We start from the raw sequence: 15,678 nt of genomic DNA on the forward strand, positions 1-15,678 counted from the left end.
CTGTGTCTAACCAGCCTCTGAATTAGTTTTCCCCTTGTCGGCAGCATCAAGGATGGTGGGGCAAAAGCTAAATGAGAAACTGAGATGGCAAGTTTGAAACTTTTCAAGAAACATCCTTGTTGCTAATTACATGTCTGGGGGCTGGTTGGGATTCTAGGATTAGTGTTCAGGAGATAGAAATGGGTAACGGGGGAGGTGTGATCTTTCCCAAGTGCCATACCAGGTATTAAAATAAACGGGCTTTTGCCTCCTGGAGCTGGGGGTGGCAGGGAAAAGAAATCTGGGTCCTAGCAAAATCAGAAAAAGCATCAACGCATGAGGTACGAGTTAAGAAGGCTCAAACCTGGAAGTCCTCAGCTGTTTTCTGGCCACAGAAAGAGCATACTTGAGATCTCAATATTTCCTAGTTGCCACTCTGAGGGCAGAGGATTGTGCAGTCTGAGGCCAGTGTGCCCCGCTTTTGGAGATGGAACATATCGCTATCCTGGGAGCTTAGCGAGGTTGGCTATTGGCTATTGGTCATTGGCCTGGTGGCCAAGGGCAGAGGGGAGGGAGGGCCTATTAGGAAACCTTTGGTGGAATGAAGGAGAAAACCAGAAGTAGTGGTAAGGACAGAGTGAGAAGACATGGCTTTGCCACATCTCTCCTGAAAAATTGGGGATAATGCGCAATTCATGAGATGAACAGATATCACGGGCATAAAAGTGCTTTGCCACTTTTCAACTGCCACGAGAACATGAGCATCACTATAGAGGAAGTAGGCAAACAGGTGAGTCTCTTTGGCAGTGATTCTCAGCCCCTACTGAACATTAGAAGCACCTGGAGTTTTTTAAAATGCAGATTCCCCTAAGTCCCCTACCTTAGTCTGCCTGAGCAGAATCATCAGCCCTCTATGAAAGCTCTCAGGTGATATTTTAATGTGCACCCAAGAGTTGAGACCTTCTGCCCTAAGGATTCTCTTGGCCCAAACTGACATGCTTAGCTGGCAAGCCCAATTAGAGCTCAGTAAGGCCCATACCTCTTCATATCTTTGACCTTGAACTTTAACAAAGACCGCTCTGACCCCACTCCTCCCCAAGTGTTATGCTTATCACAGCTGGGGCTAACTGCTGCCCAGGAAAATGCAGACATCCAAAAGGCTCCTAGCTGCCATTCATTCTTGGTATTTGGGTCCAAGTATTAAAAGCAGTTACTGTTCTGAGTACCTAAGTGCTGAGCACTGTCCCTACCTACACCCACTGGGTTGGTAAAGAGATTCAGAGTCTAGTCCAAAGGCATCTTAGCGTTGGATCCCTCCACTCCAGATTGTGGGAGATTTCAGAGGGTGCCTGCACATCGAAACCCAGGGGCAGGGCCTCTATCTTGACAGCCCTTGGGTCATGTGCTCCCAGTGACACAAAGGCAGGTGATGACTTGAACTCCTTGGAAAGCTTGCTTTAGAGCAGCATTAATCCTATTCACTGGGGAACATGCAGGCCCTGGGACCAGGTCTGAAAGCCTGTTATAAATTGAGAGATTAGTGAAATGTCCTGAATAACAGGAAAGCGATGAGAAGCTCTGCTGTGCTCCTTCAGCCCATGGGACCATCTGCCTGGAGCCCTAGCAGGGGATCTGCCAGGGAAGATAGATTAGCTCCTCTGAGCACTCCCTGCTTGAGATGCCTTCGGTGGTGGTGGAATGCAGTTTGGTTAACAGGAGCCTCCAAGAAATGGACACGTGGAGACCCACATATGGGATTCTTCCTGTCACTCTTCGTTTTTCATCTGGCTAAATCCCTGGGAGGGCTAGGGCAGCCAAAAGAAAAGTTCTAATAGGGCGGTTATCAATGCCCCATCCTTCCCCTGGACCATCAGTTCTGAGAACAAAGTATGTGTATCACAAACTTAATTTTGTGGAAATGAGTTTATTGAGGAAGACACAAGGTCAAGCTTCCCCCAATTCCCACCCTCCCCAAGAACAGATCCCAAGAACAAAAGAATGATAAGCATTCTTAGGGCAATACTTACCCCTCCCCTCCCTCCCCATTTCTCTCAAGTCCCAAGCTCTGCAACACAGACACACTGAACAAGCTCGGGCGAGGACAGACACTCAGGGAATCTCTGACCAGCAAGAGTTCTGGTTGTGTGTGCTTCCCTTGCCCTTTGTATGACACCAGCTGACATTACAAAGACATACTGAGGCAGAGGAGAGGGGAACGTAGGGCAATCTCCATTCTGTTTCCCCAATTCAGCCAAGTTTGAAATGGGCCAAAAGGGAAGCTGTGGTGGAGGCAACAGGTTCTGTTTCTTCAGGAGAGAGGTCCTTTTCCGAAGAGCAGAATCCCTCCCTCAGTGCTGGGAGCACAGGATGCAGCCTCTCCAAAGAGCGCAGAGTTCCCGGTTTGGCTCGGTCAGGTCAGTGAGAACAGCAGCTGTTACCCACCACTGCTGGGAGGCTGAGAGAAGCCTAGTTTCAGGGGCGGAGGGACATATCCTGATACAAAATTGTTTTCTGTCTGCTTACCCTGACACACACTCCTCCTTCTGGAGCTACAGTTTGCTTTGAGATGAGAACACTGTTTATAGTGTGAATCTTCACTGCTTGTATCCAACTGACTCTATGAATGATGTCCCAAACAGGGAACTTTATATCAACCTGCTTTTCTACCCCACACACCACCAATGTACTCACCTCCCACACATAATCCTGTGTTACTTCCTAATCTCCAGGTGCCCGAGGGGTGGTGAGTGCAGGACATAGTCCCTTTTCCCCAGTAATTCTTCACTTGGAGATTCTCAAGGTTTAAGAAACTGCTTTGGGGGATCCATTCCCCCAAGCTTTGCAAGTGGTATGAATCAGGGTCATTTCAGACATAAAAGGGCTGGGGGGCAGTTTCTGCTCTTGTTTTCTACATTTTCTGCTCTTGGACTCACTCATCGGTGTAAGTCCAACACGAGGCCTTTGGACTCTGAAGTACCTCTGATTTGAGTAGGGGAAGCTGAGAAGCAGTCTTCGTTGTGGACCCTAAATACTGGGCTCCAGGCAATGCAACAAGTGCCCACAGATGAAATAGTATGAACACTGTTAAACAGGTTGGTGTCTTGGGCATGAAGCATTCATTCATTGACAAATCATACCCAATGTGCTGAGGGCCCTGATTTCACATCTCCCAATCTTTTTAGAGATGACAAGAACTGCTTGATCGTCTGAGATGACCTCAATCACCTTGGAGCCTCAGTAACATGAGTAAAAAGCAGATCAGAGAGCTGAAGGGATAAAGAGAATCTGTGACACCTCTGAGCTCACTTCATCTCTGCGCCCACCCCAGTGGCCTCCAAAACTACAGCTCAGCTTGAGGACTGTATGGGAAACATAGCCACTCCTTCATTCCGGCATCTGGATTTACCTTCAAGTGACTGAGAAGACACTCTGCTGCCACCTGATGTCAATGAACGGAGTGCCAAAATCAGTATACGACAAAAGCCACAAAGAAGCAGGCACAGAAAAGGCAAGAGAAAGGCATTGAGGAAAAAAATATTAAGGAGACACGACTGTAGTGAAAACAACACTGACGAGGATTTAGTCCCCCAGCTCTGCTACTTAACAGCTAGCAGGCCTCAGGCAAGAAAACCCTTTTTGCCTTTTACCCTTTTCCTTTTCAGAAAAGCAGGACTGGAAACTTAAAGTCTGTTTCAATTCTAAAACTATGATTTTAGATCTGAATTGGACCTGAGAATTAAGTTAAATAGAGGGCAGGAGATATGGAGAGGGCATTCTGGTTCCTGTTCCCCACATCTCTATTCAAATTCCATAATAGTGTTATTAGTCAGGTCAAGGGAAAGGAATGTAGTAAGTTCTTATTTTTCTCAGCTTTGGTGCTGTCAGGACTTATACCTGCACCCGAAATCGCATTCAAGGAAGACCACCATTCCCAACCGCAGAGCAATCAAATGAGATGATAATATGGGGCAAGGGAAATCACAAGGCAAAGGAGTTTGGAGGGGAAAAAAAAAAAGTGAAAATTCCTATGAGTAGGGACAAGGTTTCCACACATAGGAAAACCCTTGACAAGGTGGGCAAGCAACTGTGTCTCTTCCTCCAAGGCTGTGCAGTTAGCGATGGTCAGTGGTTTTAACACTTTCTAGCGGTTACACTGTTCCCTCAATTTCTCATATGTACAAAAATATAAAACAATAAAGTGCAGTTTATGTTTCAGTGACACTTTTCCTTGCTTTAATATTTTTTGTCTTTTTCTGCTTTGAAATGAGCTCTCAATTACAAAATATCAAACTACACTCAAAAATGCCAGCCACTGGCACAGTATGGAGAAGCCCACAAGTAAGGACAGATAGCAGCAGCAGGTGGCAAGAGGTGGGAAGTGATTAAAGCAGTGGTTACAAACGTTCACAGGAAGCTAAAACTATCCAACAGGTTGTGCCTTAATGTTAGCACAGGTTATACTAATCACTACCTTGGTGGGTGGCCTCAGTATATTTAGGTTCAGATTCTACACGGCAATACAATTTCTTCCAGTTAAGAGTTCTTGGCTTGCACCGATCACAAGGTGGCCAGAGGGCACTGGACCAGTCTATTAGTTTTTCAAAATGCTGTCATAGACCTGATAGATATACTGCGAGACTTCAGGAGCTCTACATTTCAGCGACAGCTGTTGGGACAAAAAGAAGAAAGATTATCATGGAGACTAGCATTATGTACTGTGGGTTTTAGAATTTCAATTTAATCAATGTCAAGTTGTGCTGTGTTTCCATCTACATTCTATGTGGGTCTATAAGGTCAGGAAATAATCCATACTAAAACCATCAAAGTCTCTGACTGTAAAACAGGTGCTCCACTGCTTTGCTAAGAGTTGTAGAGATTATTCCCAAATGAAAGTGGAAGGGCTAAACCCTTAACTTGTTGGTGGTCATTTCAGCTGTCTGCCTCTATTTCTCCGTCCCAATTCAAGAAGATGTACCATCAAGTAAAATAAAACTATAAGCTAGGCAAGTCCAAGGTAGTGCCTTTTTGTATATTGAGAAAAGCATATACAGTCATGGAGGGAAAACAAGCATTAACACAAAAAGACATTTACTTAGTATAATTGGACAGCAATTCATGCCATCAGCTTCATCTTCTATTTTCTTCCTCTTTAGATGGGGATATCACATACTTCTGATAAGCACTGTACTTCTCTATCACCCCCTCTTCTTCTAGCCTAACAATTACCAAATCAAATTATTAAAAAGATTTTAATGTTGAACACATATTTTCACTTAGTAGGTCAATAAGCACAAAATTTAAACCCAGATTTGGAATCCTTAATTGTATTAGACTAGGCAAAATATTATTAATAATGTAAAAGAGTGGAAGCATTCAAATTACATTTAGAACTAGAAAATTTTGTATTTGCTTTCTGTATTACTGACCCATTGCCCTTATTTATTAAGGCAGATCAATAAAAGCTGTCTTTAATGATATGTTACCATGAGGTTTTAGATTACTTTTTATTAGAGACTCTAAAGAACTAGAGGATGAGTTAACAACACAGAGGTGAGACTATTTTTGGAAAAAATGTGAAGATATTGGTTAACCTTGAACTTCTTGAAAAAATGCTCACATCCTTAAAACTTAAAATGAAAATTTTAAAATGCAAAGAAACCCCCCAGAAATCAAACAGAAGAACATCAAACAGGCTCTATTTATAGCTTTAACATTAGGTCTCTAAGGCATTTCCAAAATTGCTCCTTAACATTAATCAGGAAGACAATTCTGATAAATGTAAATAACAACTAATTTAAGAATATAAATATGCATAGAAAACAGCTCCATACTTTGGTCAAAGTTGCAGCTATAGGCATTCCCTGATTTTTAAAGCCCCTATAGAGGTGATTCTGTACCACTTCATCCAGAGCCTCTCCACTGTTGATGCTGTGGAAAATTCTCGTGGAACAACATGTGGGATCAGAAAAGAAGAGAAAGCTCAAAAGAGTAAGAACAGCCTAAAGGAACTAACTCCCAGACTGAAGAGGTATATGAAAGGGTACTTTTTCTCTCCCAAAATACTGTCCAGTATTTTTTCACATCTTTGTAACAATACTCGAAGTTCTACCAGTTGGAGGTTCATTTTTTGTTCATGATTGGTAAGGAAATGCTGCCTTCTTCGACAGAAGTCCAAATTGCAAAGGTTGGAACTAAGCAGGTAGGGGTGTGGGGAGGTCATGGGACTGACCAAGCTTGGACTCTGAGAGAAAAGGAGGAAGACTCTTTTTGGACTCTTACATCACCCTCCATTCCCCAACCCCTGCCAATCCTCCAAGCTATCCCAGTCTTTAACAAAGGGTCAGGCTTAGCTTTAAATCCATTCCTTACTTTCCAAACTAGTGCAGCTAAGATAAGCTAGAATGAATTATTAAAAAATATTTTTTTGCTAAATCCTGAAGTAAAAATGAAACATACATAACAAAGAAGCTAAATAATCTGATTTATAAAACATAAGCTAGGGCTCTGGGTCTTATTTTGTACGATTCTTAAGGGAAAAGAGGCCTTACCAGCATTTTAACATTTGAAATGCTAGCCTGCTTATGTGACATATCTTTAATATCAGCCCTTCAGGAATACCACCCGTAAACAGACCCACCAAGGGAACAAGAGTCACCTCTCTTGCCTAAGTAAGCCAAGGACTTACACATTCATGTCTGGTTTATAGTCTAGAACACACATTTCTTCACCTGGGACAAGTTACCTTTCCAGGTGAGATGCAGCTAATTAGATATAGCCTCATCTTTATAGATAAATATACCTTCTTCACGAAATACAGTTAAGGAGGGGGGAGTAATTTATCATTCTCTTTTAGGTGACTAAGGGACCATCAGTCCTTATGCATTAGTACTAGCTCAATCAGATTTCTTTCCTCCTTAATACCTAGCTGAAATCAGATCAACAGTATAATGGGTGTTTAGGGTGATGGAGGAAAAGAAATGGATCTGAGTGACTGTGACATCTGGAGCACAATTTAGGGGAATGGATTAGGCCTGTGTCAGACTGATGGAAAATGTAAATGGTTTTGTGGGCAGTAGGAACCTAGTTACTAGATGGATGGAAAATAGGAAAGAGGGCAAAGAAATATAAAGAAATTTACCATTTACAAATATAGGGGAGGGAGGTGGCTGTGGCTGTAAGAGGACACCATGAGAACGGGATCTCACGGGGCTGTTACAACTGCATGCAAATCTACAATTATCTCAAAATAAAAAATTTTTAAAATATATAGGGGAGAAAATGTCCTTCCATGAATGAATGGATAAACTACTGTACATCCATATTGTGGATTACTACTTGGTTGAGAAAATAAACTATCGATACATGCAGCAACTACTTGGTTGAGAAAATAAACTATCGATACCTGGATGTCAATAGTAGTTAGAAAAAAATAATCTCAAAATGTTACATGCTGTATAAATTTAACTTATATAACACTCTCAAAATGACATAACTATAGTAATGGTGACCATATCAGTGGTTGCCAAGGGGTTAGGGCTGGGGTGAGAGTCTAAGTATAACAAGATAGCCAGAGGGAAATTTTTGCAATGATGGAATAGTTCTGTGTCTTGACTATGGTGGTAATTATACAAATCCATACATGTGATAAGATTTCATGGTACTGAACACTCAACAACAACAACAACAAAATAATGTAAAAACTGGTGAAATCTAAGTAAGGTCTATAGTCTACAGCATTTTATCAATATCAATTTCCTCTTTGAAAATACACAATGGGTATGTAAGATGTTATCAATAGAGAAACTGGGTGAAGACACATGGGACTCTACCATTTAAAGAACTTTTTGTGAGTCAAATTATTTCAAAATAAAAAGTTAAATTTTTATTTTTAACTTAAACTATGTTTAAGACAGTGATACCAAGAGGTTCTTCTAAGAATTCTCATTATCTTTATAATGAATAGAAAATAACACGGTAGGAAGTATTAAGAGATACCTGAATTCTAAGCACAACTTACCTACCAACAAATAACATGGTTTTGAATAAATCACTAATAATTCTTAACCTTGGTTTCCTTATCCACAAACTATGGATAACCATGCTTTTTTAACTTAGCTGAGGTGGAAGACTGTATATAATAAAAAAATAAGGATGATAAAAAAAAAAGACTCCCCCTCTCAAAAAAAAAATTTCTAGGAAAGTAGTAAGTGGAGCTATTTTACAAGATCTTGATTTTACAGTGAGAATCTGACCCTCCAGGAACAGCACAGAGGGGTTTTCCTTTCTTGGAGAACTCAAGGTAAATGACAGGGCAGCTTCTTTCCAAAAAGACTAGACTGGTGGTAGGGGAAGTGGGTGGGAAGAGTGTACATTTTATGGGGGAAGCTTGAAGCTTCCCAGCTCACAAGTGCTTGCAAAATCTAGTTTGATAGGACTCAGCAGCTCACACACACATGCTCGTCTAGCTTACTTCAAGGGAGGGAACTAGTGGGGAAAATGCCAAGAATTTTCATTTCTGAGTGGTACTATTCCCTTGATGTATGCATGCTAATGAAAACAGACTTGGCTGTTAAAATTAAGGAATGGGTTCACAGAATTTTCTTAGCTAAATGGCTAAAAAGCTCCCTTAATCTACTGACTACTCAGCTTCCTCAGTTATTCAATACTGAATCTTATTCTCCTGTCACTTTCTGGTACCCTCCTTCAAAACAGCCTATAAAAACCTCGAACATAATGGAAGAATAAGATAGTCCCCCATTCCCAGTGGTTTTTCTGTTACTTTACAAAATACAAATGACACGCAGCATCCTACTAGGAGATCACATTTTACAATAGCAAATGAATGCCCAGGGCCTAGGGTAAAAATCTTTGTTGCTTAAAAAGGCAATTTGCTCCTGTCCTAAAAATACTGCCAGAATTTAAATTTCAGTCTATTGTAGTACTGAAGGAAGTTTTCCAAACTAAAGTTCCTTTACAGGCTGCTAAAAGTATGTCCCATTTTGCCTTACCTTTAGTAACAACCATTTCAGGACAAACAATACTAAAAAGGTTCATGTGCCTATGACTCTGATATCCTTATGAAAAAGCAGGAAAGCAGGAAAGAAGGCCTTCTTGAAATGAACTAGGTAAATAATCCTCTTAGCAGCCTGTTATAGTACCACATGCACAGACAGGCTAGATAAGTATTAATCGATACTGATAAAGTTGCCAAGTTTTGCAAGCAACTCTATATTAACCAGGGGGAGTCTGAGGCACTCCTTGTTGCCAGAGGCACCATGCCTATGGGATGGGGCAGACACCACAGAGAGGTCTTCCAAAGAGGCAAATAAGGACCTCTTTATTTGACTGCTTGTTTTGGGCATCTGGGGTCTGAAGCACCTCCTCCAGGTCTTTGCAGGGTGCTAAGAAAAAATGAAAAAGCTCTTACCTCCCTCCTCAAACCCATCTCACCCATTCTGAGAAAGGTCTTACCGTGTAATTGGGGTTTCCTGGCTGGATACGTAGCTCAGCCAAGATCCAAATGCCATTAGTGAGCTTCAGGGATTGGTACAGCATGTCCTGCCCTTCCACATTCCTCTTGGCAATAGTATAAACATTGTTGTTTTGTAACTTGCTGGAAACAGTGTCTAGAAACACAGATTCAAAATATCAAACAAATGCATGCTAACTCTCTTATGACACCCCTACAGACCATGTGTGCTAAAGTCCCTTGACAAGTACCGTTCCATGTGCATACACACATACATTCCAGAAAGCTCTTCTTCCATAACAGCAAAGGATGAGAGAGTGGCTCTTGAAGTATCTGCCTATCACATTCCAGGACAGAAACAGAATAAGATGCAACTAAGCATTAGTGTTAAGAATTAACCTGTGGAGATTACAGTAGGTCAAAGGAGCTGGTAATCTTAAACTAGGTGCTAGAAAGGTAAAATGCTTTGAAGAGAACAAAGACAGAAATGGGTGTGTGGGTGTACCACAGTGACTGCCATGTTGGTACTGACTTCTGGAACACTGGTCCCAGAGTCACAGAGATCCACAGACTGATGATCAAATCCATACACCACTTCCTGAGTTGCTACTACTTCACTGTGAGCCACTCTGGCCTCAACTGCTAGGATCGGAAAAAAGCAGAGTTGCAGAAATCTTGTAAGTCAAATTTATTAACCTGGATATTTACGATTTTTTTTTTAAAAAGCAGGCAAATTATTTCTTAAGACTGTAGGGAATACCATGTTGCAAATCAATAATGAAACAAACTGTCTCAATCAAAGACTTTGAGAAAGACTGAAGTTACACAAAGATGATTACTACAAGGCCGTAACCCCAGCTGCCGTGGCTAGTCATAGTGGTGGCCTTCACAGTCATCAACCCAGGGTAAGAACAGGTGAGTGGCTGGGGCTTCCCTGCGACTACAGCATCAAAGAGACATAACGCTCTAGAATTATAAGTTGTTTCTCTCTCCTTGCTCTCTTACTGCTAATATAAGAGAGATTGCAGCATCAGAGAGAAACTTTAAGAACAGAGACAACAGACAATGCTCTTTGTTGAGTTTATTATGTTCATTTCTGATGAGAATTCAAATTACTCATGCCAACTTCAGGGACTAAATTCTTTCCATATAAAAATCTGTCCTATTGTGCACTCGAGGAAAAGGCTGCCACAATGGACGGTCTTTCTGTTCTCCGAGACAATAAGCAGTCTGAGTACAGGGATTCTGGAGTTTTTCATCAGTGTGCTTCCCACGGTATCTGGGACACAATGGCTACATGCCATCAACACCTGTGAAATGCATGACCAAGGTGTTGGAGATGCCTATATGTACGTAGTGCCACAGGCATTAAAAACTGTCTACTTAGCTGTGGGCTAATTTTGGAGGTAGCTCTTGCCCTGATACCTTTCTCCCATGTTCAAACTAGTGAAAGCTCAGGGGAGGAAGCACTAAAGTCCATTCATTAAACATTTGTGCCATCTTAGTTATTACTTAACTTTTCCCCTTTAATTTCCGAAGAAGGTTTTCACTAACACCAAGCAGAGGTGCCAAAAATTGTATCTTAGGCTAGTATATGCAACACTGTTGGAGGATGGAGCCTCAATATTACTTTTTAATTACCTTCTGAGGGGTCGGGCAGTTCTGTCACCCTGGTTTTCACAGTGAAGAGCTCTTACAGCTTAGACTGGGTTACTAGGTAATATCTCCAGCTGGAGTTTGGCTAGTACCTTTTGACAGGACTGTCTTTATAACACATGGGGCTTGCTTTAAGTTGTAAAGCCATTCCTAACTTTCAAAGCTCTTGCTCGTTTCCAAGGAAGTGGAAAATACACACAACAGAAGCTTTTATTGAAAAGCCACCCTGTTGCATAGGCACAAACACATTCTAGACAATACATATAGCAAGGCCCAAACAACTCATGATTTTACTGCCTATGTAAGGGAAGACAGACTAGAAAACCGAAGCATACACACATACACACTCATCCCTTCCAAAATTTGAAAATGTGGCAAATAGCCAAGTAGAATAAGTAAGTTGAACTGATGTAACTTTAATACATTTGGAAGCATTCTGGCCAGGAACCTGGCTCTGCTCCTGAATGGCTGTATCATGATTCCTACAGAATACTGAATGAAGGGAGGGTTCATAACATAAGTATATGTGAGTCAATTTTTATAAATCTTAGACATTAGGTTTGAGCTTGAAGATGTATAGATGGCGGGATAATCAGTCTCTACTAACTGTACTAGATAAGAATGGCAATGGAAGCCAGATGGAAAAAGGCTTCCCAGCCAGACTGGGATAAATTTTTTGACAAGATATTAGTTTTTATTTTATCTTTTTTCACATATCTGAAACTCCTGAGAAACAAGATGGAATCTTATAGTTGTGAGACTTTGAGAATGAGAAGGTAACATTAAGACAGAGATGTGCCCCAAAAGAGAGTAAAAAAAGATGGTCAAATATGATTATGCAGTTGACCCTTGAATAACACAGGCTTGAAATGCGCAGGCCCACTTACATGTGGATTTTTCAATTGACCCACACGGTTCAAACCTGCATTGTTCAAGGGTCAACTGGCAGCTGGGAATCTATGTATGGGGAGAGCCGACTTAAATTATTCGCGAATTTTTGACTGCAAGAGTGGTCATCATCCCTAACCCCCACACTGTTCAACGGTCAACTATACTTGCTTCGAGATGTGATTTCTTCGGGTTTGTCTGTCTTCTTCCCCAAATTTGGCTCTTTCGGTCTGGGGCCTAAAATCTTAGGAGGTGTGGATGTGGTCTTTCTTCCTTCATCTTCCTACTTTAGCTATGATCACATTTCTTCTAGCAGAAATAAAAGTGACAATACTCAGAGAGTGAGAAAGGGAGCATCTGCATTTGGGACCCAGTCATGGTATTCATCAGCAAGTTCAAAATCACTATGACTGCTGAAAAGAACACTTTTTGCCATTTGAGCAACCTATAACAAACTATATTTAAGTCCTGGCTGGCAAAGCATTTCCATTTATGAAATATTACGGAGGATGGGGAAAACTACAACAAAACAAAGAAACAGAACTCAGCCTCACCTAGTCCTTATGCTAGAAAAAAATATTTGACCCTTACCACAGTGACTAACTAGTGAATATATGAACATGTCTCTGAGCTTTTCAAAGCATAATAAACAACAAAAAAATAAGTTTGTAGACTGCTCGACAGAAATATTCCTTTCTGGATATGGCTGGAGATGCAAGTACTCTTGTGCACTTAAGATAGTGGTCTTAGATATGTACCAACCCCAAACACAGCTATAATGGTAAGCTGCAAAACAGATTCATACAGACCTCTTGACACTAGTAGAGATAACCAGTGCTAGGAAGCAGAGAGACCCATATGTTAGTGCCTTTCTGGTCTAACATTTTCTAGTATTTATACAACTAGTGTTGCCACAAGTACCTCTAGCATATACACCTTTCTATTAAGATCTGATTAATTATAGGCTTGGTAAGAGGATGTCTTCTTTCTTCTCTAGAAAGAAATGGAAGAAGCAAAAGTAAAAGCTCAATGCTAGGTTAGTAAGTCTTTTAAGCCTGTGCCTTCGCACAGTCAGAGAGTTACTTCCATCTGTCAAATGTCTACTCTGACACAGAAAAGCTATTTAAAGTGTTGGTGCTATTGTGATTAGGGTAGATCAGCTGGAAAGGATGGTATTTTTAGCTCTCAGCTAGACCCAGGGTTGAATCAGAAGGCACTAAACCTGGAAACATTCATGTTAATAGAGCCTTCAAGACTGGAAGAAAATGTAAAGGCCAGGGCACTCCAGACCTACTGGTGGAGGCAGAGGAAAAGCTAGAAAGGATTAGTTACAGGAAGCAGTCTTCCAAGATTAGCAGTGATTAAGTGTGGGGAAATGATGACCTTGTGCTCCTAGAGAAAACGAAGTGGCTGTTTCTCCTTCTGCTCCATGTGCTGCACTGCCATAGAGCAGTGTATTACCGGAAAACCCATTTGCTAGTATTTAGAGCACCCAAGGCAAGGAGGAACTGGCATGAAGCCATGGCACAACTGATCAAAACTGAATTTGCTCTGAGAAACTGTTCCAGGCTATACCAGAGAACACAGCCTCACCTGGAGAAAGACTAGACACTTCTTTGGCAAGATCCCAAATGTACACCAACGTGCAATGGGGTTCACATCTCCCATCTGGAAGCAGGGAAATCTTTCCTATTATTTTGGCAGGCCAAACTAAAGCCCTCAGTTATTCAAACTTCCCCCCGCTCCCCCAAAAGCATGTCTCTTTTATACTGGATGTCTGAAACCAAATCTTTTATTTCCAATTACTCTGATCTTTTTCTGTGTCTCTATAGGCTGGTGTTTCCCAGATCATTTCAAGGAATGTTGGTGTCACATAAGATATTAATAATAAGCATTTTGTAATTTTAAATGCCAAACAAATTCAGTCAACATTGAGTTAAACAGCTTTCTCCAACATAAGACTTTTCAGCTTTTAGTGTGCTCATGTGCAATGGCAACTTCTAAGAGAGGCACATCATACACTGTATTTTTCAACTAAGTGACCACAGAAACAGGTGTCCTCAGGAGCATAATATATGAAATGTTGCCAAAGGACCAACTACTACAAAGGTGATTTAAAACAAAGGGCCTGGTCTTTTCCAAACTGGGTACAGAGGCTCTTTTCTTAACAGGATCTACTCTGGCTCTCACCATTAGTAGCCACTGTGGACCTAACGGCTTCCTAAAGGACAGCTTATTATACTGTGAAGAGCTGTCCAACCTCCCATACTCATCAAGAGGTTTGTAGTAACTGACCAGTGAGCCTCAGAGACAGACAGATAACATGGTCATCTACCTAGAATATGACACAAAAAACTCAATTTGAGTCATGATTTTTTTGTGAAAACACAGCAAAAACTCTAGTTTAGTAGATATATAATCGGGGTGAGAAACTCACACCAAGAATACGTTAGAAAGAAGGCAGATATGTAGGATTCCTAAAGAGAATCAACTAACTAGTTATAATGGAAATTAAAGACATCTTCTCAAATATCTCTTCAAGGGCTCAGAAGAAGACCTATAAGAAAAGATTTGTCTGAACAGAGGATGAATACGTAAGAGAGCCCCCAAAACTGGAAAAAAAGTTGGAAAGAAAAACTCTAGTGAGTTTTTTTGCCTTTCTGTATTGCCACACTGCCTTTCTCAGTGCTATGCTCTAGCTACAATGGGATGGCAGCATGTGGAAGACGCTTATGAGAACCACCAACATATGGAGGAAGAAATGATGGATAAATGAAGAAAGAGGAGATATGAAGCAAGCACGAGAGAAAGAGAGAGAGAAAAAAGGAGAGGGAAGGAGGGAAGAAGGGAAATAGAGAGAAAGAGAGAGAACACGCTAGTGAGGAGGGAGGGGGAAAGAGGGAGGGGGACTAGGACAAAAGCAGGACTCTGAACAGCTTAGAGACCCTTCCACTCCTGAGAACACTTCAATGAAACAAAGCCCTAGGGACTGACAGTGCTATTGTTTCTCCTCTTGAGTTGCCTCTTTGATTTTCTGTTATAGTAATAAAAACAACTACAAAAGGGTTTGGAGCTTTTAAAAATGGTGATTAAAGAGATTAGTCTAATGATAAAAGCTGACACAGGGCAGGAAAGAAAAAGGTTATCAACTAGGCTTTAATCAACTATGATGTATTTTTGTTTAATAACAAATACAAGATTCTAAATAAGGATCTCAGAAAGAGTCACCTTTCCTCCTATATCAAAGGCAGATATAAAAGGAAAAATAGTTCTTTTAATTCTTGGGAAGAGTACACATCTTCTAATGCCATTTCGATCACCTGATGCTCACAGGATGTTCAAATAACACAACTGACACATGTTCAACTACTGAAAAATTGGGAAGATGGAATCATTCTAGTTTGTTTCTTACATCTGTTGGCTTGTAAGTTATCTAGCACCTATATCAAAACATCCCAAGCTTTTAAAGAGAAATTTGCAAAGTAATATATCTACCATATACCCACTATAAACAAAGTAGATGTAAATAAAGACATAATTTTCAAATACCTAATTTGATTTACTAAGATAAAAATGAAATGCAGTCATTACTCACCAGCATTTAAATGACATTCTTTAATCTGAAACTGAAGTTCATTTTCATTGGGAATATCCTTCCATGTTGCAAGGAAGACCTGGCGTTCTGT

General features: G+C 40.9%; 1 protein-coding gene across 3 annotated transcripts in view; it reads right to left on the reverse strand.

Annotated features, from left to right (window-relative positions):
- Positions 1 to 4,183: 4,183 nt before the first annotated feature.
- Positions 4,184 to 15,678, reverse strand: part of AP2B1 (adaptor related protein complex 2 subunit beta 1) — a 105,925-nt gene continuing 94,430 nt past the window's right edge. For all 3 annotated transcript variants that reach the window (XM_006924947.3, XM_006924945.3, XM_015599159.2), the window contains 3 exons: positions 15,588 to 15,674; positions 9,451 to 9,605; positions 4,184 to 4,645 (listed from right to left, as the gene is read on the reverse strand). In XM_006924947.3, the coding sequence (XP_006925009.1) occupies positions 4,571 to 4,645; positions 9,451 to 9,605; positions 15,588 to 15,674 (317 nt within the window). In that variant the 3' untranslated portion in view covers positions 4,184 to 4,570. The remainder of the gene's footprint in view (positions 4,646 to 9,450; positions 9,606 to 15,587; positions 15,675 to 15,678) is intronic.

The sequence above is a fragment of the Pteropus alecto genome, unplaced genomic scaffold, assembly GCF_000325575.1.
Source record: "Pteropus alecto unplaced genomic scaffold, ASM32557v1 scaffold98, whole genome shotgun sequence".
NCBI lineage: Eukaryota > Metazoa > Chordata > Mammalia > Chiroptera > Pteropodidae > Pteropus > Pteropus alecto.